This window comes from Pavona decussata, unplaced genomic scaffold (genome assembly GCF_977016875.1).
Source record: "Pavona decussata unplaced genomic scaffold, jaPavDecu1.1 SCAFFOLD_59, whole genome shotgun sequence".
In the NCBI taxonomy this organism is placed as follows: Eukaryota; Metazoa; Cnidaria; class Anthozoa; order Scleractinia; family Agariciidae; genus Pavona; species Pavona decussata.
In genome coordinates, this window is record NW_028145481.1 from 1675001 (window position 1) to 1696911 (window position 21911).

General features: G+C 39.6%; 2 protein-coding genes across 3 annotated transcripts in view; both read right to left on the reverse strand.

The window, feature by feature from the left end:
* The window catches only part of LOC146479359 (uncharacterized), a 5809-nt gene extending 1043 nt beyond the window's left edge, over positions 1 to 4766 (reverse strand). The window contains exons 1-4 of one of the 2 annotated variants that reach the window (XM_085110998.1): positions 4580 to 4766; positions 2052 to 2891; positions 818 to 1503; positions 83 to 259 (exon numbers count right to left, since the gene is read on the reverse strand). In XM_085110998.1, coding sequence (XP_084967124.1) covers positions 83 to 259; positions 818 to 1503; positions 2052 to 2891; positions 4580 to 4634 — 1758 coding nt within the window. In that variant the 5' untranslated portion in view covers positions 4635 to 4766. The remainder of the gene's footprint in view (positions 1 to 82; positions 260 to 817; positions 1504 to 2051; positions 2892 to 4579) is intronic. The other variant, XM_085110999.1, reaches the window with a different exon arrangement.
* An 888-nt stretch (positions 4767 to 5654) lies between these two features.
* Positions 5655 to 21629, reverse strand: LOC146479360 (uncharacterized). The gene is made up of 5 exons (XM_085110874.1): positions 21065 to 21629; positions 12144 to 13031; positions 10915 to 11564; positions 9979 to 10152; positions 5655 to 7997 (listed from the first exon to the last, which is right to left on the reverse strand). Exons 1-5 carry the CDS (start codon positions 21129 to 21131, stop codon positions 7965 to 7967), a joined length of 1812 nt encoding a protein of 603 aa, XP_084967000.1. The 5' UTR covers positions 21132 to 21629; the 3' UTR covers positions 5655 to 7964.
* Positions 21630 to 21911: the final 282 nt, after the last annotated feature.

The window sequence follows — 21911 nt, forward strand, 5'->3', positions numbered from 1 at the left end:
TTTTAGAACAACTTTCCTAACATTCACCTGAAAAATGAAATTATCGGAGAGTAACGTAACGGATGTCACGGAAGTTACTTACTGGATTATTGTGGCATCCAACAAGTTGTCTCCCCGAGGTAAGGTTCCTTCTACCTGCATTAGCTCTTATTTTAACAGCGTCCATCGAACGTGTCTCGTATGTGTGCATGCCAAAATCCCCTGTGTATATATGCCATGCATTGTTCTTGCCTGACATCGCGGATCTTCTGTATTTCACCTGAGATTGTAAAAATGAGAGCCTATTTGATAATAGGTTATACTGACCAAATTTTCATATCTGTGTGTCACCTTACTGGCAATAAACAGTATTGCTCAAGAGTTTTGTTTCTGATATCACATTTTAGCATGATCGTGTTCCCAGTCACACTTCATTCACAAGAACTCAAACCTCCACAGGTATTGTTTTCTTTAAGTATGAAAGGACCCCCAACAGGAACAAGAGTACTATAAGGGAACTGGTCATAGCAATTTTTTTCGAAAAGGTATTGTGGTAAAATGTGCAGCCGCCAGTTCTTCCGTACGGTGGATCTGCGTGGAACAAGCCGCGGCTATCAATGGCTGAGAAGCATATAAAGCTTACGAGTTTCATATGTGTAATAAAGCAATTACATTGTTACGATTTTCGCAAGACAGCGAGAATCATCATGGTCCGGGTTTGTCTTAGCCGCCTGAACTTCAGGCAGATAACATTAGTGGGCCGCAAAATCTTTGCTCTTGATAATTCTGGCTCAACCTCTGCCAAAAAGTGTTTAAATATACATGTAAAGATACTTACGCAGACACATATAACGGTCACAAGAAGAACAAACGCCAGAGATCCCAAGACAATTATGGTAATCAATGCCCACTCAAGTAACTTTTCCTCAGGTTCTTCTGTACTCTCAGTTGTTGGCTCTTCTTCAACTTCGATACTCCTCACCTTGAACGTAAATGTACGGTCTTTGTGTTCTTGTTCCAATACTTCCTTCAACTTTTCTTCCTTTACTGGAGAGTTCCTTGCTAAGATGACGATGTAGCTGCAAATAACACTTCCTTTTCTGATGAAGAGGATGCGAATATCGACAAAACCATCGACGTTCTCGTAAACGTTCTTCAACTGTATTGTCAGATTGGCCACCAGTATTTTGTATTCAGGGCTGTTCGGGTCATTGTATTCATCTTTGAATTCCATATCAAGAGACAATTCAATGCTAACAATTTTTGTTCCCTCTGGTGGAAATGTTGGGCGTGGTGAAGGGAATGGTGTAGACTTGTTAGCTGCAGAAGAAGAAGCGTTTACTGGGAGTGAAACAGACGACGTAGAATTGTCTACAGATACTGTAAGAGAACCTTCAAGAAAGCTCGTCATAACGGTGGTAATTTCATTGTACGGAGACGCCGATACTGGCATTTTGGCTTGGTTGGATTGTTTGTCAGTCCAGGAAGATGGTGGGCTTCTTGTGTGTGATGGTGACGGCAGACCTGCAGAGGTATGCAGATACCGTGAGAGTCAGTAGGAGAAAAAAGTAACTTGAAGATAAGAGGTTAGTAGTTTGAATGAGGGAGTTCATATAGTTAACGATAAGATAGCCAAGCAGTACCGCTGCTAAAATGCGGTAACAATGAAGCTCAGGATAGGAAACTGTCTCCCTCACTCCTTCATGGTTTGAATCACTAACCAAAGTGTGGTCGTGACTACTTTTTCTTTACCTTTCTTATTAAACGTACAACATGGTTGCGATTTCTGATTGCGATTTTGGATTTTGGAATTGAACCGGAGCATCAATTTTCTTGCGAAAACCAATATTTGCCTTCCGTTTCCTCTAAAGGGTATGACGGCATTAGGCGTTATAACCCTACATAATATCCGTTATCCTAAAACTTTGGAACCGATCATCAGTTCTCTACGGTGGTACTATTGAAGTAACAGAATACAAACCTAATGTTGGGTTCAACAAAGACGATGCTACTAAAACAGCGTCTATGGATGAAGCCTTTGGGGCAGAAGATCTAGAAATAACAGAACTAACCTTTGTGCGACTGTTCGAGCATTCTGTTAGAAGATGCCACAGTTGTGGTAGGCGGTTGTGGACTGGCAGATCCAGTCACATTGCCAGCCCTACTTGCAAGTACTCCAGGTGATATTGCGGATGACGTCTCCAGTGAAGGGACTGCAGACTGTGAAGACGCTCCTGACTCCCCTAAAGATTGGGATGTATAAGACGCCATGTTCGTTGTGGTGGCTGTAGCAACTGGTTGAGTAGTGTTAGTGGCTGATGGTGCAGCTTGGGACCTAGAAGATGGAGTGCTGGTTGAATGGGACGTTGTTGGTGCCATTGTTGCAGCGAAACTAGTTGTAATGATACCAGAAGGCTGAGGAGCGACTATTGAGGTTGATGTAACGGATTCATGGATTGAGGTAGTCCCCGTAGATGGAGCACTCAATGTAACTACACTCACCACACTGGTTGTATTATTGGAATCAGGGACAGCGACAATTGTTGCAGTAACACTGGAATCAATGTAAGTGGAAACCTTCGCAACTGTGGGCGAGATGGAACCCAAGGTTTTAGTGGTACTTGAAGCAGGTACACTGACGGCATCGTTTGTGATACTCGAATTCTTGACTGCACTGTGTGTCGCTGCCACAGTTTTGACACTGCTTACGTGAATGGAAACCTGTGCAACGGGGGTTGATGAGTTGGAACCCAAAGAGGTTGCAGTATTTGACGCAGGTGTACTCACATTACTACTCGCTATACTGGAAACCTGCGCACCCAGGCTTGATTTGGAACGGATAGTGGCCCTTCCTAATCCGGTGGTGCTAGAACTGCGACTGACCAGCGAGTTACTAGTTCCCGCGATAGTTGCTGTTAAAAGAAAAAATCAAGCAAGTTGTTGACTTGTCAGATTTTTCACATGGACGTGCAAACCTGAACTGCAGAGCTGTGACTTCGGTTCAGGCAAAACTCAACTTTTAAATGTTAAGTAATTATGCACATCAAAAGAAGATCGAAGGTGTACTCAGGCAAAGTAGAAATCTTAAAAAGTCACATTCTGCCCGTGTTATGCTTTCAAAGGGAAAAAAATGCCTTTTTATAAATGTGTATATATTATTAGAAGCTGTTGTTGATGGTAGATGACATCAAAACGTGGTAGGGATAACAGGTTTGTCTCTTTTGGGCCGTTGTTTAATTTTGTTTATTGGTGTATGCACCTGTCGATGAAACAGAGGAGAGATATTCGATTTTAAAACGAATTTGACATCCAAATGCAGATTTTTGGCATGGATTTCCCGTCCGAATCCATAGATTCTTTCTGATTTATTAAACCTTGGGAATGTACACTCATATTGTCTGGAATAGTATAATTATCTTCTCATCGAGGGGAGGTTTTTAAGGTTTTTGAAACAAACAGTATGGTTCCATCGGCAGACAGTTGTAGTGCAGTCGTCCCATACCCTCTGAATGCATCACATTGATTTTTGCACAGCTTTAATTTTTTTTGAAGCAATTGCTAATCAAGTATGCTTCAAACTGAATGAGTTTCTGTTGTAAATAAGTACATGTTTTTTTTTTTTATTAGAATATTTTATTAGAGTTAGTATTTACAAGAAATAAATAAAAAACAGTTGACAAAATCCCGGCCTGGGCTACCAAAAATATTACGATTGCCCTATTCCGCAACTACATAGCAGTGGGATCCACTTATGCCCAAGGGGTGGGGGATGAGCAATACTAAACTGACTGACTGATGCATAATGCCTAAGCGGAAAACAATTGGCAAATCTTCCGCGAATTGTAAATCAGTTCTCTTCACTTTGGTAGTTTTTTAAATACGCAACTGTATCTTTTTGTTAAAAGGTCTTCACTATGGAACTATGGACTCTGAAGATGACTTCCGCTCAGGTTGTCGAAACGTCAGTCACAATCACCCCAAACTGACTACACTCACCCAGATGATCATAATTTACGTACTTATAAATATAACGTAAAACTATCACCTGATCTCGACTCTTTGGCCAATCTTTTGTTTACCACATTTTGATGCCATGCGTAATTGAATATTGATGGTGTGTTCTTCTAGGCGAACTCGAGTTAAATCATAACTATAACAAATTCTCAAATCTGATTGGCTATTAGCAGCCATAATTTGAGCATCAATAATACAGTGCTCGCGACATGCCTAAATAATTGGACAGCACACGCCATTGCGCGCGCTGTAATAGGACAGAACTTGTGCTTGAAAGCGTCGATTTTGTAAATAGGGCTTGAACTTTGTTTATTTGTTACAGCTATTTGTTCTCAGAAATTGTAATGGTTATGGTTAATTGGTAGCAGGAGTTTAATCGTAACAGGGTTGTAAGCATACTCGTGATCAAACACATCGGACTCCCGCTACGCCGTCGTTCGATTTTGTTAAACGATCACTCGTATGATTACAGACCGAATGGACTCAGCTCAGTCCTATTACCATTATTAATTATCCACAAAACCGCTATTTTTCCTACCCTGTGTATTCATAAAAACGATCTAGAGCTTAACATTTGTTCACTTACCTTGCATCAAACTGGAGATGGCAAAAAATAAGACAAGTTCTTTGAACCCGTTCATTTCGCAAGCCGCAGCAATATATTCTGTCTCTCTTGTAAGTTGACCAATTTTCACAGTGTTCTGTCAGCACAGATTCTGCAGAATTGTCAAAGTATTTTTGTAGAATTTTCAATTGATCCTCTTGAAACAGCTGGTGACATGACTTTCTAGAAATGAAAAAGTACAAAGTCCTTTGGAAGGATTTGTGAATCACCCTTGTGATCAAATATTCCTCGCAGACGTGAACAAGTCGTGACTCGGTCTACTATATGTTTGTTGGACTTTAGTGTGAGTACAGTGTACGTTCTTACAAGTTACGCGCTCCGTGCAGTGTTGTCGCATTACATGCAGAGATGATAGATCGTTCAGCAATATTTTTATCAGTTTTGCATTCCCAACGCTAAAGGCATAAAAGAATCGGTCCCTGAAAAATTAATTGCAATTAGAAGCAACGAATCTTGTCTATCATGAATCTGCTGATGGAGTTTGTATGGAAAAGTTGTTGACCGTGGAGGTTCCTACAAGTTAAGGTCCGTATTCGACTTTTAAGAAGAAGGCCTGTCCAATAGACCTTATATTTATCGCATTACCAGACTGCATGATCTGATCTCCTTGTGCATTATTTTCTTTTAATTAGCTTAACGCGAAAGGGAATGTAATTAATGCACGTGTGATGGGAATTACTTAAAACAATTAATTAAGGAATCTGTAATGATTTTTTGCCTTGAGAATGGTGTCACGATGACGCCGAAACGTCGGCTATTAACTTTAATTTTCGCCTGAATTAAGGAATCGGTCCTTAAAAATTGCAGTGGGAGCAGCAAGTAAGGCTACTCTTGCCCCTGCCGATGGAGGGCGTTATGCACATTGTGTTATGCCGGAAAAGGTGATGCTCTAAAAATCCGAGGAGAATCTCTCCGAGACTATATCTTTATTCAGTTTAATTATTCCTCGTGTTTACTAGTGTGGCTATTTCCAGGAGCATTTCAAACTATAAGTTGTCGTAGCTTGTTTTAAACGTTAGAGAGATAAACACATGTGTGGTGATTCTCGATGGCTTTATTTCAGTATCGTTCGTTTACTTTGCTTTACAAAATTTGCTGATTACAAAGGCTTGCTACTCTACAAAAAGATGTTATACGCTAAAAAATTATGTTTCGCAAATATAAAGAGTCACAACTATATTCTAAACAAATCCCTGAGTTCTCACCTTTTGCTGAACTCCTTTAGTTTCTAATAACTAGTCTGAGTGTTTTCTAATTAAAACGGTAGTTCTTCAACTAGGCGCTGGTAAAACAAAAAAAAACTAAATACCCCGGCAATCACTCTGGAAAAATCAAATCAAAACAGACAAATGGCAAGGTAATGAATCAACCAGAACTAGAAGCAAATGCATGTAACCTGTGCCAAAGTCGAGAAAGCGAGGCACTGTGACGGTCAGACACAGATGGGTTTGAGATAAAAAAGGCGGGAAAAAGCAAAGGCACCAAACGAGAACGACCGCTCTGAAACTGGTCCTTGAATGATTGATTGGTTGTTTGGTTAATAGGACATTTTCACTATTGCGCCAGTTGACTACAACTACCAGAATCCTTTTTTTTTTTTTTTTTTTTTTCGCTTTCTTGTGCAAATTAGAGCTATTGTTCTTTGCTCTCCACTGGAATTGCAAAATTTGAATTCGAAAGGGAAAACGAAATGAATTCTGGTAGTTATTTAACAAATAGATTCCATTTTGCCGTGCGTCTGTACTCTGATAACGCACAGATGACGTCAAAACGTGGTGAGAACAAAGAAGTACGCTACGAGCCGCAGGCGAGTAGCGTGACTGATGTTCTTACCACGTTTTGACGTCCTCTGTGCGTTATCAGAGTACAGACCCACGGCAAAATGGAATCTATTTGTTTTATACAATAACCAAGACATTTCAACACATTTCGTGAGCGAGCATCGCGTTGCCTGAGCTGAGTCAAAACCTTTCCAGCAAACTTAGTTTTCGACTACTACACACACGCAATTGTGATCTTCTAAATTAGAGTATAATCCAAACGAATTTCACGAACAATATTTTCAAAACTAACCTTTATTCCAGAAGGAAATCCTGACCTCAAAATATTACAGCATGTAAGTCGCTTCACTGCGATTTGTAATCGATTACTCGCCATTACCGGATTTCTATCGGCGACATATTTCGACAAATATTTGCTTCCTTTTAACGTCACAACAAAGTTCTAGCTTTCCTATCCTGGTTGAGGTCACTCTCAACGGTCTTTGTCCAATTTTTTATTGAACAGTTTTCCTTTCCTGAGAAAATTTGCCTGTGTTTGTCCGCTACTCGCAAAAACAGTTTGCAAAACTTTGTTGACCAGTCGCTCTAGCTGGACTCTAGACTCTGATCACGTGGGCCGGTCACACCACTCGATGACGTCAATCGTGCGTCTATACTCTAATCACACATTCCTCTAGACCAATCAAAACGCGAGTTTTACACAGTTCATTGTATAAAGTCAAATGGTGCCATCATGAAAATGGCCTATTGATTGTTTCATTGAAATGAGAATAAATTCAGTATGTATTGATATCCATTCACTTGGCATGTTGAGCAATTTTGGTGGACCTGTCATTTTCTCAGCGCTTTGGCGAAATGAGCTTTTTTGCAGTTATACCGTCCTTACTCTCCATGTAAGGACCTGTGAATGATGTTACTTCGTATTCATAAACTGTCACCGGGAAAACCAATTTAATATGGAGTAAATGTTAAGTTGTCACACGATTAAAACGATATAAGACCTGCAATGATGGATGGCGGTGTGTTCCAGTTTGAAGACATCATTCGCAGTAAGACCATATTGACTTTCTTGCGCGATCATTCTTGTATAAAGACATGGTATATCTGGCCTGCCAGCTATCATGCGTCAACTAAATTATAAAGACGTTATGTTACACTAAATGACTTTTACGTTATGAAATTGGGAGGCTTAGTCAAACAGTCCCCTCGATATATAACAGCCAAGTGAAATGATGACCCTTACCCTAAGCAATCAGCCTCACAACGGCCTACCACGTTGACTTCAGAAGTTAAGCTCAGGCATCCCTGAATTTTCAATCTTTTGCTATCTACAAGATTCCATCAAGATAATAGGTATAGAAATATGTCACTCTACTCTACAGTTGATTTTCAAAGCCCTAAACAACTATAGTGAGGCAGATTTCTTTCACAATCGTTTCGGGGTGGAAATGTAATACCTAATCCTAGGAATTAAAGAAAGTTTATTCTGTTTGTACTGATTTGCTAACAAAGTTTCTGAATAACCTGATCTAAACCTACTAGGCATGCTTAACCAAAATCCATTTTCATTCTGCAAGGGCACCATTTGAGCCGTAAGTCTGCGAAAATACAACGAAATGAAATAAAGATAAATGAGCTTTCAGACTAAGGGTAATGACAGTCTTACTTATTATCAGACACAACACTCATAATCAGTTGACTCGGATGGAGCGAGAGGAGTGTCTTTTGCCAGGGCGTTGTCTTTCTGAATAGGGACCTTACGAAAACACGACGGCGACGGCAACCACAACGCCACAAAACAAAAGGCTTAATGAGCCAAAACAATCGCTCAGCAAGTGCGGGTTTTTTTTTTAAGTTTTGGTACATTTCTCTGACGTCCTCTGCAAACAACAATGTGAAATGACCAAATTCAAGGTCTTGTGGAAAACGTGAGCACAAAACGGTGAATTTTTCCTGCTCTGTTTTAACTTGAACGCCAGTCCTACCAATTTGTTCCTTGGTAGTTTGTCGTTTGTTTAACATAAACGAGTTAAAATAATCGCGAAGTAGCACAAATGAAATAACGTTCTATTTTCAAGTAACGTATTGTTTTCGTTGGCGTTGCCGTCTTGCATTCGTAAGATCCCTAAAATGGTGCTGGCATACGCAAATCTGTGAAAGATCCGAATTAAGCAGAAATAAGCATAAAGGTGACGGAATTAACAGGTTCAATACTGCATAGAAAACTTAATACGACGACAGCGACGGGATAGAGACCAAACCGAGAGTAAAAAATGCAACCATGTTGTTTTCTACGCAGTATATCAGCCTTACTTACTTCAGTTCCTTGTCTTTCTGCCTGCGTTTCACTTTGATAGTGTACAGTGTACTATTTTAAAAATGACTCAAATCTGATCGGATTGCGTAGAAAACATAACACGACAGCGACATGATAGAGATCAAACCGAGAATCAACAGAATGCGGCAACCGTGGACAGCTGTTTCGAGCTGGTTGGCTCTCGTCTGCACGGTGTAGCACAGCAAAAAGTAGAACACCAACGCGAGTCGAGTGGTCTACTCACCTGAATTAAGGAATGGTTCTCACACAATATCACCATTCTAGGGCACTTTTTGTCTTGCGTTTTTACTCTATTTAGCCTGGCTTATAACTTTGTGATAACAATGGAACAAAATTTTGTGACGATTTACCGTGTTAGCTGTGGTCACATGATCGACCACGCTCTAATTTATGCAAAATTTCATATATTCCGATTACAACCTGATAATCAACGTTAAAAATACTCTTCTTTGTTTTCAAGTCTTAACATTGCATAGAACTACCCTAAATTAACGGGGTTTTTTTGAAAACTTTTTATGTTGCGTAGTTACTTGTTTTTTTTTTCTCTCCCCAGTCCCTCTCCAAACTAAAAACGTCATGATTTACCAAAAGTAGATAAATTCCAAAAACCCCGATTAGTTCCCTAAACCCTCAGACCAAAGTCATTTATAGAAGGTAAAATCACTAGCAATTCGTTTTCCTAAAATGTCGTAAATTTAAATCGAAATAAAATTTTAAAATTGGGCGTGGTATGTCACGTGACACAACAGCAACTTCAGTGACAATAAAAATGAAATACTTTGGGCAGATTCTTGGCTCTTACAACTTCCAAATTAGTACTTTCCATTTCTTCTAAAATAGACCACCCCCCTCCAAATCTAGCGAGAACCATTCCCTAATTCACGCGAGTACCAAATGCACGTGGTAGCCGATTTCGGATGGGCCCAAATTCAGACATCCGTCCACGTCATAGCGCGTGACTACGAACAATGAACAAAAGAACTGAAATATCATGTCGCTGTCGCAATAAGTTAAATGAACAAAGCAAAACTTTTCTTCACAGCTACAATGCTACATGGCCAAACCATGTTAAAAAGTACAGCATATCGGATCTAAAAAGATCTACGGTCCAAAACATAAAAGCACGCAGTGGTGTGTTAATACCACTTAACTGAATTAAGTTTTCCTTTTCTACTGGCAAACACACTCAGAAAAAAAAGCATAATTATCGAGGAAAAAGGTTACCTCGAAAAGTTACTTACAGGATTAGCATGTGACCCGACAAGGCGTCTCTCCACTGTAGAGACCTTTCCACCTGCATTGGCTCTCATTTTAACGTCGCCCATCGCAACTGTCTCATACGTGTTCATGCCAAGGTCCCCTGAAGATATGTAGTATGCATCGTTGTCTCCTGAGACGGATCTTCTGTATTTTACCTGGGATCAATTTTAAGTCTATTTAATAAAGGCGGAGCTACAATGGTCGTCAGTATTACCGCGCACATTGCTACTTCATGAATTTTGGTTCCTATCTCTATTCTCATTGGCTGAGAGTACACGGCCACTTTATTCTGGCAATAGAATTATGACATCATGTTATAGGCAGCTGGGATCTATATGCGACGTTCTATCTGCAGGCAATCAGATTTATACATGCCACAAAGATGTGACGTAATGCCGAATGCCGGCATGTCGTCTTCGACACGCCCGCTTTATTAGTTGCAGAAGGAAATTAATTAACAGAGTCCGGAATCCAACATACAGTACTGACAAACATAGCGTGTGAAACCCTAAAACGTTCACAAAAACGAAGAGAAAAGTTCTAAAATCTTCAACTTCAGAAAATATGGCTTTCTATGTTCCTGTTGGCTGCCAGCCTATTATAGTTGCAAGGTATTGAGGTAAAATATGAAGCCGCCATCTTTTTTCCGTACGGTGTATCCGCGGCGTGGGAAAAAGCTACGAAACACTGAGAAGCTTATCTAATAAATGATAAATGCGAGTTTCAAATGTATAATAAAACCATTTTATGGTTTAGGTTTACGCATGACAGTGAGTATCATCAAGGTCTCGGTTTGTGTTAGCCGCCTGAACTTTAGGCAGATAACATACTGAACATTAGTGGGCAGCAAAATCTTTGCTCTTGATAATTCTGGCTCAACCTCTGCCAAATATAAATATACATGTAAAGATACTTACGCAGACACATATAACGGTCACAAGAAGAACAAACGCCAGAGATGCCAAGACAATTATGGTAATCAGTGCCCACTCAAGTAACTTTTCCTCAGGTTTTTGTGTACTACCAGTTGTTGGCTCTTCAACTTCGATACTCTTCACCTTGAACGTAAATGTACGGTCTTTGTGTGCTTGTTCCAATACTTCCTTCAACTTTTCTTCCTTTACTGGAGAGTTCCTTGCTAATACGACGATGTAGCTGCAAATTACACTTCCTCTTCTGATGAAGAGGATGCGAATATCGACAAAACCATCGACGTTCTCGTAAACGTTCTTCAACTGCATTGTCAGATTGGCCACCAGTATTTTGTATTCAGGGCTGTTCGGGTCGTTGTATTCCTCTTTAAAGTCCATGTCAAGAGACAATTCAATGCTGACAACTTTTGTTCCCTCTGATGGAAATGTCGGGCGCTGTGAAGGGGTTGGGTTAGACGTGTTAGCTGAAGAAGTGGATGAAGCGTTTACTGGGGGTGAAACAGACGACGTAGAATTGCCTACAGACACAGTAAGAGCGGTGGTGATTCCATGCTGCCCAGATACAAATGCAGACCATCTGGCTTGGGAGGACCAGGAAGATGGAGGGCTTCTTGTGTGTGATAGTGACGGTAGACCTGCAGAAGTATGTAGACACCTTGAGAGTCAGTACAAGAAAAAAGTAACTTGAAGATAAGAGGCTAGTAGTTTGGCTGAGAGAGTTCTTATAATTAACGTTCAAATAGTCTTGGTGACATGGAGCTCACGATAGGAGACTTCCTCCTTCACTCCTTCATGGTTTGAATCACTAACGGCGTGTGGTCGTAAACCACTTTTACTTTGTCTTTCTTATTTACTAGACGACATGGCTGCGATTTTGGATTTTGCAATTGTACTGGAACAACAACTTTTTTTGTAAAAATCAATACAGTAAGCACCCGCATGAAAGAACAAGTGGATTAAGAACCTCCAGGCTGAAATTCGTCATTTTAGACACCTGTTCAGTATAACAACCTTACAATAAATATGTGAAGACTTATTCAGACCGATCTTGAAGAAAGTAGGTTCTTAAATGTGGGTGTTTACTGTATTTGCCTTCCGTTTCCTTAAGGGTATGACGGCATTGGGCGTTCCCTACATAATTTCCGTTACCCTAAAACTTTGGAACTGATCATCAGTTCTCTACGGTGGTACTACTGAAGTAACAAAACACAAACCTAGTGTTGGGCTCAATGACGACGAAGTTGCTAAAACAGAGGCTGTGGATGAGGCCTGTGGCACGGGAGATGTAGGAGTAACAGAAACTTGCTGCGACTGTTCGCCTATTCCATTAGAAGAGGCCACAGTTGTGGTAGTCCTTTGCGGATTCGCAGATCCAGTCGCATTGTCAGCGGTACTTGAAAGTGGTTCAGGTGAACGTTTAGAGGACGTCTCCAGCGAAGGGGCTGCAGACGGTGATGATGCTCCTGGTGCTGGAGATTGGGATGTATAAGGCGCCATGGTCGTTTCGGTGGCTGTAGCAACTGTTTGAGTAATGTCTCCAGCAGAAGACACAGAAAGCTGAGGAGTGACGATTGAAGTGGGTGCAGCGGTGTGATTGATTGAGGTACTCCCTGTAGATGCAGCACTTGCTACACCTACACTCATCACACTGGTTGTGTTACTGGAATCCGGAACAGCTACAATTGTTGCAGTAACACTGGAAACGCTGTTATTGGAAGCTTGTGAAACTGTGAATGAGTTGGAACCCGTGGATGTAGTGGCACTTGAAGGTACACTCACGACATTGCTTGTGGTAATAGAAATCTTGACACCGCTCTCTGTCGCAGACACAGGTTTGACACTGCTTACATCAAAGGAAACATGCGCAACAGAGGTTGATGAGTTGGAGTCCAAAGATGTTGTAGCATTTGACGCAGCTGGACCCACATTGCCACTTGCAATACTGGAAAGCTGTGCACCCGCGCTTGATTTGGAACTGATAGTTGTGACACTTCCTTCTCCGTTGACATTAGTTGTGTGAAGGGAAGCTTGTAAAGTGGTGATTGAATTGGGACTGACCGGTGACTTACTACTTAGCGCCGCACTGGATACAGCAGTGGTTGCTGTTAAAAGATAAAGGAAAAACAAGCAAGCAGTGTGATGACTTGATCAGACTGTTGATTTTGGGTAGAGATACTACCCTTGTTAGTGTTTTGTTTTGTGACATTTAGTCATCGTGAGATTGAACAGTGATGTGTGCGCCTTTCAACGAAGTGCAAGACGGAAATGCGATTTTTAAAACGAATTTTACGTCCAAATGTGTATTTTGTCATGCATGGATCTCCAATCTGAATTCTTTTATGACCGAAATAAAGACACAAATAGATTCTCTCTGAATTGTATAAAACCTGAGAATGTACACCCATATTTTCGAATTTATCATAATATACTTAATTATCATCTCCCCTTTCCGATAGGAAGCTTTTTAGGCTATAACAATACAAACCTATAGTTCCGTCGGCAGGCGGTTTTAATTTTTTTTTTTTACAGTGACCAGCTGCAGCGGTATTTTTCAGCTGTCGGTGCTTAGCTTCTGAATGCATCACATTAGTTTGGCACGTCATATTCAGTAATTTTAACAAAAAGTCTTAAATTAAAAGGCTTTAGCAATAATTCCAATTCCTGTATATTTAATGCAAATGAAGGCTTCCAAAAAGTACTTTCTCCAGTGTCCTTTAAGTTTCATTTTAAATAATTTCTAATTGGACTCCTTTTTCAGAAACTTGTGCAAGTTTTTCAACACAACAGAAAGAACAATATAAACAACACAGTATCAGTGAAAACAGCAGTAAAAAAAAATACAGAGAAATAATAAAAACATTATAATAGTAACAAATATCTTTAGTCAGGAGGCAACCTCCATTGTTAGACAAAATTACAAAAGAGAGAGGAGCATTTGATAAAGAGGAACACACTTTTGACCATTTGCCATTGTAATGTATAGCATTGTGTTAATATAATAGGCCTTATCACGGTTTTCGACCGGTGAGGGTAAAAGGAGGAATGAGTTTGCGGAATGGAATGTGGAAAGACGTGCGGAATGGCATAATTATGCAAAATAAGAATTGCGGAATGACATAATTATGCGAGATACGATTTATGCATAATGACTCACAGAAAAGCGCGCCTTTTTTTGGGCGCCAATTTGCAAATACAGCCTTTTTGTAACCATTCAACCGAAGAATGCATCACAAAAACCCAAACAATGGTATCTTCGAATTCAAACTTTTTTCCTTCGATTCTCATCGCATAGCCGTTGATGCAACATAGCAGCTCGTGGACTTTTATCGTTCGCGAGTGAACACAAGATTTGTAATACATTTGCATTAAAGAGGTTTGTTTATTTACGTAACCTGGTTTCCATTCCACACGAGTCGTCCGCCATTACGGGAGATGTATACAACTCAATCGAAGGCTGGTTAAACTTGACATGTTTCAAGCTTTCACAGCACCTCGCAGGAAAAAGACGTGAGTAAAGAACCGCCTCTGTTTATTTTTGAAACGATTTATGTCACTTGTCGAGGATTTATCTGGTTATGACGAATGTGTTGTGAAAATACAAAACTGAATGCAAGGCTGGCACTACGGCAAAGGGCAGATTTATTAGTGGCTAATATTTCGACTAATAATGTGTTGAGGTTCGGTCATGCTCATTTCCGTTGTTTTACGTTTTATATTAATCAATTTATCATACACAGCCAAACACACACACACGCAAATAAATAAATAAATAAATAAATAAATAAATAAATAAATAAATAAATAAATAAATAAATAAATAAAGAAAGAAAGAAAGAAAGAAATAAATAAAAACGAACATAAAAATTTAACCGCAATCTATACCGCAGAACTCTTTCCCCGTATTTTGACGTGTAGATTTCGGTTTTTTATTTTCGAAGGAAGGATCTTGATGAAACAAATAAAATTTTCAACTCCAATATTTTATCAGAAACAATATCTAAGCAATTCGGGAAATATTTCCGCACAGCCCCATACATTATTTATCCATGCACAACTGTCACACTAACACGACGAGCGTGAGAACAGAGTGTGTGCCAAATGTATAGATAATTATGCTTGGGCTGTGCAGATATCTTGACGCAACTCGTACTAAAAATACTGTAAGAGACTAATGTCACTTGAAGCCTACTTTCTTGTATTGTACTGGTTATCCAAAACCATAAAATCTAACATCTAAAAAAATCGAGTGTATGAAAACTTTACCCCCCCAAAAATCTTTCAAACAAAAGTTTTACCCCCCACTGCAATGACAGTTTGAAAATTTTACCCCCCCCCCCCCCCCCTTAAGGTTGGCCTGGCGGTTGAATTGTTGAGAAATTCCTGGGGCCTGTTTCTCGAAAGCCCGGTAACTTACTGGGTCCGTTTTTCGCCGATTACAGAACAATTACAGACATGGTACTTGGCTAATGTTTTCATAGAATAACATGATTTTAAAATTTAGTTTTCAAAGCTGACAAAAATTGACTTCTGTTTAGAAACATTTGTCACCAAAATTACTTATCGGGCCCGGTAAGTTACCGGGTCTTTCGAGAAACGGGCCCCTGGTGACAACGCTTGGTTACATGCGGAAGTCGCTAGCTCTCTGAATCTGAACTGGCAAGAGAAACAATCAGAAGTTACGCGAAATTCAAGTAAGGGAACGTACCTTAGAATATCTCTCCATTGTCTTGATAATAACGATGTTTTGTTATTGCTGGAGTCTATTCTTCACGGTCGTCGAAAGAAGGTACACAGAAGGTCAAAGCAGCTCGGGGTTTGAGAGCAGTACAGGAGCATTTGATGTATGGATGTGGATAATTATATAGATTTTGAAGAAGCCTACCATCTCTATTCGTCTTTTGTTCAATTTTTTGGCCCAGAGAAACAAGCCTTCAGAGATAAACTGCTTGATGAAATACACGGTTTGCCTGTCTATGTCATTACTCAACCTATTACGTACAAGAGCTTTGTCGCTCTGAAGAATAGTAGCGATATGGAGAAGTATCTAGTCGATTTTACCAACTCTAGGATTGATGAGAAGAATGATTGCGAAATACATTTAGTTGGTACCCTTAAAATTTTACCCCCCTCACTTTTCGTACAAGGTACAAAATTACCCCCCCCCCCCCATCCCCCAAAAAGAGCTCGTTTAACCCCCTAGGACGTAATAAACGATCGGTCCCTAATTATATAATGAACAAATCATTTTTTTGCGTGAAAACAGCCTTGTTTATATTATGCTTAAGTATCTTCAAACTTTATGTTAAATGAAGTTACTATTTGTAGAGTTTTCATATTACAAGCGTTATATATGTGGACATGGAAACTGCTATGACAGCTAGAATTACCAGCTAAAGTTATGGTGGATATAGTTTTGGTTGTCATACGAGAGGATCAAGTATATGTGTGGGCTTAATCCTCTAATGGTCTTACATGACTTATTGGAATGATGACGATTCCCCTTGGTTTAGTTTTAGGTCAGTCATCAAGAATCATAAAAATTAATTTTTAAAAAAATTATGTGTACGTAAACAAAAAACAAAAAAACTCTGGTTGTATGGTTGACCTAAAAAAAAGTCATAAATAGTGAACAGCTGGGTATGTATCGGAACATGTATGGAGAATTCATACTTTTGATCCTCTCTTGCTTGTTGTTGTTGTTGCCAAACGTTAACTCCATGTGAACAGTTAGTTATTATTGCTCTACACCCCAAGGGGAAATGGGAGGTCAATTTTAGGGCGATGTAAAAATGCTTGTCCCTGACAGGGGTTGAAAATGTGCAGTTTTGTACCATTGCGGTGGAAATCTGAATCTCTGCTTTCAAAACCTCAAAGGAAAGCTTTTCTGTTCTGTGCAATGAGGAAACTGCTTGATTATTTCAATATTTTGTTTTGGTAACCCTTAAGGAAACTACATTGGGGCCATACCTATGCCAAGAGAGTCTGGTACAATTTAGAACATTCTGTTCAACATTTTTGACGGCTTGTCCCTTCAGTTTTATGTAAGAGTCCCCCTCCCCTGGGGTGTAAGTGTGGTTAGATTACATGTTTGTAGAGCTACTTGAGTTACTGTTGTTGAGCTACTGAGCAATCCAACCATTTATGGGTTTACCTCTGCGAGACCTGTGATACTCACCAATCAGATAAAACAAGGAAAACCAAAAAAGTCAACAATAGGTTGAGTCCTGGAAAACTTCACAGGCTCTTGTAATGAGGCACAGACCATAATACCGTAAAATTCCGGTTATGGGTGGGGATACGTAAAAAGGAAATGTCAACAGCTTTTTTAGGGGCAAGGGGGGGAGGGGTGTTACGTGTTTATATAAAGATCAAAGATGGGACTATAAGTGGAAGAGTGGTAGGGGTTTATCACGGCTTAAAAAATTTTCGTTTACGAATAGATGGCCCAAGAATCGAGGCGATTTATTAGCAGGGGAGGGGGACTTAAAACCGGGATTTCATGGTATGGGATAACCAGTACAATACAAGCTTATATCGATTTTTTAAAATAAAAAAAAAAGGAAAAAGAAAAGAAAGTAGATAAGAATTACGGTATGGTATTAATTACCGAGGCTTCAAGTGACATTAGTCTCTTACTGTATTTTTAGTACGAGTTGCGTCAAGATATCTGCACAGCCCCATGCATAATTATCTAATAAACATTTGGCACACACTGTTTTCTCGCTCGTCGTTTTTGGAAATGGGTTAGTGTGACAGTTGTGCATAGATAAATAATGTATGGGGCTGTGCGGAAATCTTTCCCGAATTGCTTAGATATAGTTTCTTATAAAATGTTGGAGTTGAAAATTTGTTACATCAAGATCCTTCCTTCGAAAATAAAAAACCGAAATCTACACGTCAAAATACGGGGAAAGAGTTCTGCGGTATAGATTGCGGTTAAATTTTTATTTTCGTTTTCATTTATTTATTTATTTTTTGCGTGTGTGTGTGTGTGTTTGGCTGTAAAACGTAAAACAACGGAAATGAGCATGACCGAACCACAACACATTCGTCATAACCAGATAAATCCTCGACAAGTGACATAAATCGTTTCAAAAATAAACAGAGGCGGTTCTTTACTCACGTCTTTTTCCTGCGAGGCGCTGTGAAAGCTTGAAACATGTCAAGTTTAACCAGCCTTCGATTGAGTTGTATACATCTCCCGTAATGGCGGACGACTCGTGTGGAATGGAAACCAGGTTACGTAAATAAACAAACCTCTTTAATGCAAATGTATTACAAATCTTGTGTTCACTCGCGAACGATAAAAGTCCACGAGCTGCTATGTTGCATCAACGGCTATGCGATGAGAATCGAAGGAAAAAAGTTTGAATTCGAAGATACCATTGTTTGGGTTTTTGTGATGCATTCTTCGGTTGAAATGGTTACAAAAAGGCTGTATTTGCAAATTGGCGCCCAAAAAAAGGCGCGCTTTTTCAGTTAAATGTATTTCTGTGAGTCATTATGCATAAATCGTATCTCGCATAATTATGTCATTCCGCAATTCTTATTTTGCATAATTATGCCATTCCGCACGTCTTTCCACATTCCATTCCGCAAACTCATTCCTCCTTTTACCCTCACCGGTTTTCGACGCCATTTTGACGAGGAGGCAAACAACAATGTTTGTATGGAAATCCGATGTCAAATAATTTTCATAAAACATCGCTTCTGAAAAATTCCTGAATTGGAAACTTTTGGCAATAGGAAAACGATTTTAAGAAAACAATTGGAGGGATGTAGCTGTGCCAGAAAGCGTCCAGTCGTGTTTTGAACTTTCCATACATTTGTCTGTAAGCGAACCAGCCGTGAACTGCTCTAAAAATAGCTCGTGGGAAAAAAAATAAAGGGAAATGTATGAAAAGTTCAAAACCGGACTGGACGCTTTCTGGCACAGCTACGTCCCTCCAAATTTTTCTTAAAATCGTTTTGCTAGTGCCAAAAGTTTCCAATTCATGAATTTTTCAGAAGCGATGTTTTATGAAAATTATTTTACATCGGATTTCCCGACAAACACTGTTATTTCGAGCCTGTTTGCCTACTCGTCAAAATGGCATCGAAAACCGTGATAAGGCCTATGCTTTAAATACTGATGTAAGAAACAAGCATAGTCTGCCCTTGGAGGGAACCCTTAGAAGTCTTATACGGGGCTGGCATCGTTTAAGGTCATTTCTTTGGTAGAGGGACGAACGTGGGTGGTTTGGTCAAATTTCAAAACTCTTCAGATTTCAAAAATAGTGGTCACGCGTGATGTAGATTGATTGTACATGGAGTCGGTATTAGGACAAAATTTACAACCGGAGCCGTTCACTATTCCAAACTTTGCAGCAAAAAAAAAAAACACCCGCTTTGGCGTGATGAAGAATGGGCTTTTTTCCATCCGTCATAACCAATGATTTATTGTTTGTATTACAATCCCTTTAGGTGAAAGTTTAAGTATCATGTGTCTTATCAGTTAATCCAAGAGCACACAAATTAATTTCAAACCACAATGCTTAACATTTTTGGTACCTCGTAATCATATCAAGGACAGGTGCCAAACCACCAAGTAAAATGAAATTGTTATTAAAACGAAAGTTGTGAAATAGCGAAGCTTTCTTTATCGTTGTTCGCAAAAAGCAATTATAAAATTTCAATTATTTTATGGCAAAGTTTACTTTACCGTAACATTAGATGCTCGGTGTCAACTTGTTAAATAGACTAACAAAACACAAGCCGACAGCTCCATGCAAATTTTCGTTTGGTGTCTCTGACAGCTACCTTAATGTTTTGAATCGTGAACTGTTTTGAATAAGAATTTAATCTCTAACTGCCCACTAGTTTTTAGTGTTAAAGCTGGGAGAAGCACAAAAAACTGAAATTTTCACTGATATTGCAATTTATATTATTGGATATAAATTTTCTCCTGGTAGACGGCTACCTGTCACCTGATATTACGAAATATATATTTTGCCATCTATTTTAATTTATTTTCAGTTCATGAAATTTTTTGCACGTATCCACGGCTTCCCAACAAGAAAATTACTAATACCTGTAAAGAAAGTAAATGGGTTTATCTGATCTCCTTTCGGGCCGGTATTTCAGAACAATGAGCCGATTTACACCCGAATTCTTTGTAAAAACTCAACATATTGGTGGCAGTTCTGATCGAATCAGCTTGAACACGAAAAGACGTTATGCTTGATTACAAATAACACCCGCGCTGTTTATTTCGTACCATCCCTTCGGCATGAAATACTGCTTATACTGATCTATATTTTTTAACTCAGTAATACCAACGGTAGCAAAGCTAGCCGTTTCCTGTTGGTATGTTATAACCAGTCGAACCACGAGCTTTCCATAGACCCTTGAGGCAACAGACGGTCATTCGAGCGATAATTAATTTCCACTCTTGAAAGTTATTTTCTCTTCCACTAAGCTCAGTAGCATTTCCACTTGCAGAAAGTCGAGCGAAATCACTTACATACTTACAAACGGTTATAAACCGGGAACTAACTATTGATACTACATCGATATATCGACGAAAGCCTTGCCGGGTTTCCTTGTTCACTGAGCTGTCTCGGTGTTCCGCGTCTATTTCTTGACGGTTGTCCAAAATTTGAGAGCAAAGGAATACACCGCCATTCTGATTTTCTCCTGAGAAGTCAGCGAATTGGTGAAACCCCCTAAAAGGAATATTGGCTAAGGGAAGGAACATCTAATTATGACAAGGAACGTAAATCAGTGGACACACAGCTTCTTTAAAGTTTAGCCAGTTTCCGCAAGAAGTGCACATTTCGCCGAGTTCATTTGCCGCGATCGATATCAAAGATCCACTTGGACGATTTGCTATTTTTCGCGGAGAAATATATTCACTTTGCCCTTAGAAAAATAGAACTGTCCGCAAGCACGAGACTTTTATAATTCAAATAAAATACCCGATCGATTTAAATAGAAACAGGCCGGGAACAGGCGCAGTGAATGAGAAGCAGTAATTTTCTTTATCACCAAAAAAGACTACTGTTTATATGGTCCCTGGCACCCGGCACTAACACAGAACTTTCTGTTCTAAGAGTAAAAATAATGTAGAAACAGAACTTAACTATACTTTTCTTACCTTGGATCCAACTTGAGGTGGCAAGCAAAAAGAGTAGTGCTGTGGGCGCGTTTATTTCGCAAGCCATGACAATGAATCCGTTTTCCTCTCTGAGTAAACTAACTTTCACCGGATGTTGCGCCGACGAAATTGCCGAAAAAATATTGAACGCGTTCCGACTTTTCGTGCACCTAGATTTTTAATTGGTTAGTCGATAAAGCGAGCGATAAGTTTTCTCTCTATTCTTTCAATATTACCTGGATCCGGTTAAAACGGTGGAAACTGAGATCGCACAAAGCGTTTTATAAGTGCCGACTACCCACTCACTGAGCACCGAATTATTGTTTCCTCGGTCGCGTTTACATCATAATAAATTTCCATACAAAGCGCTATACTGATTAAATTTGGCGACGCAAATGTACTTTGGGTAGAAATTGCTGCTAGCTGGGGCTATCTATCACTCCTCGAAGCGTCCAACTGTCGGAACTTTGAATGAAAATTGACGTTCTAAGTGATTTTGAGATGGCAAAGACGGACTCTTCTTGGTTAAGATATTTAAATTCAGGGTATTAAGCTTTATTTGCCCGCAGTCATAATTATTATTTGCAAGCAAATTTTCACGTAATCTATCAGATGGTTACCATATTTGTCCTTGGGATGTCAAAAGTAATATCATTTGGGAAAAAAACGAATATTAAATAAACGCCGCAATAGATGAATGTGCTTTTTACCGGTCAGCGTAGAGTTCGATCTCGATAAAATTGGTAGGCCGCCATTGTTGCGTGTTTACCGGAGGTTAGCCAGCATATTTAGCTGTATGCAAATGTGAAAGAAATTCACAGTGAACAGTCTCCTCAAGATGAATTAT

What these genes read in the sequence shown, in the direction of transcription:
- LOC146479360 (XM_085110874.1), bottom strand. Translation starts at nt 21,131, where the DNA reads ATGGCTTGCGAAATAAACGCGCCCACAGCACTACTCTTTTTGCTTGCC. An exon ending in CACCTCAAGTTGGATCCAAG is followed by an intron (nt 13,032 to 21,064) that starts GTAAGAAAAGTA and finishes ATCTTTTAACAG; the next exon opens with CAACCACTGCTGTATCCAGT. An exon ending in TGACCGTTATATGTGTCTGC is followed by an intron (nt 10,153 to 10,914) that starts GTAAGTATCTTT and finishes AATTGATCCCAG; the next exon opens with GTAAAATACAGAAGATCCGT.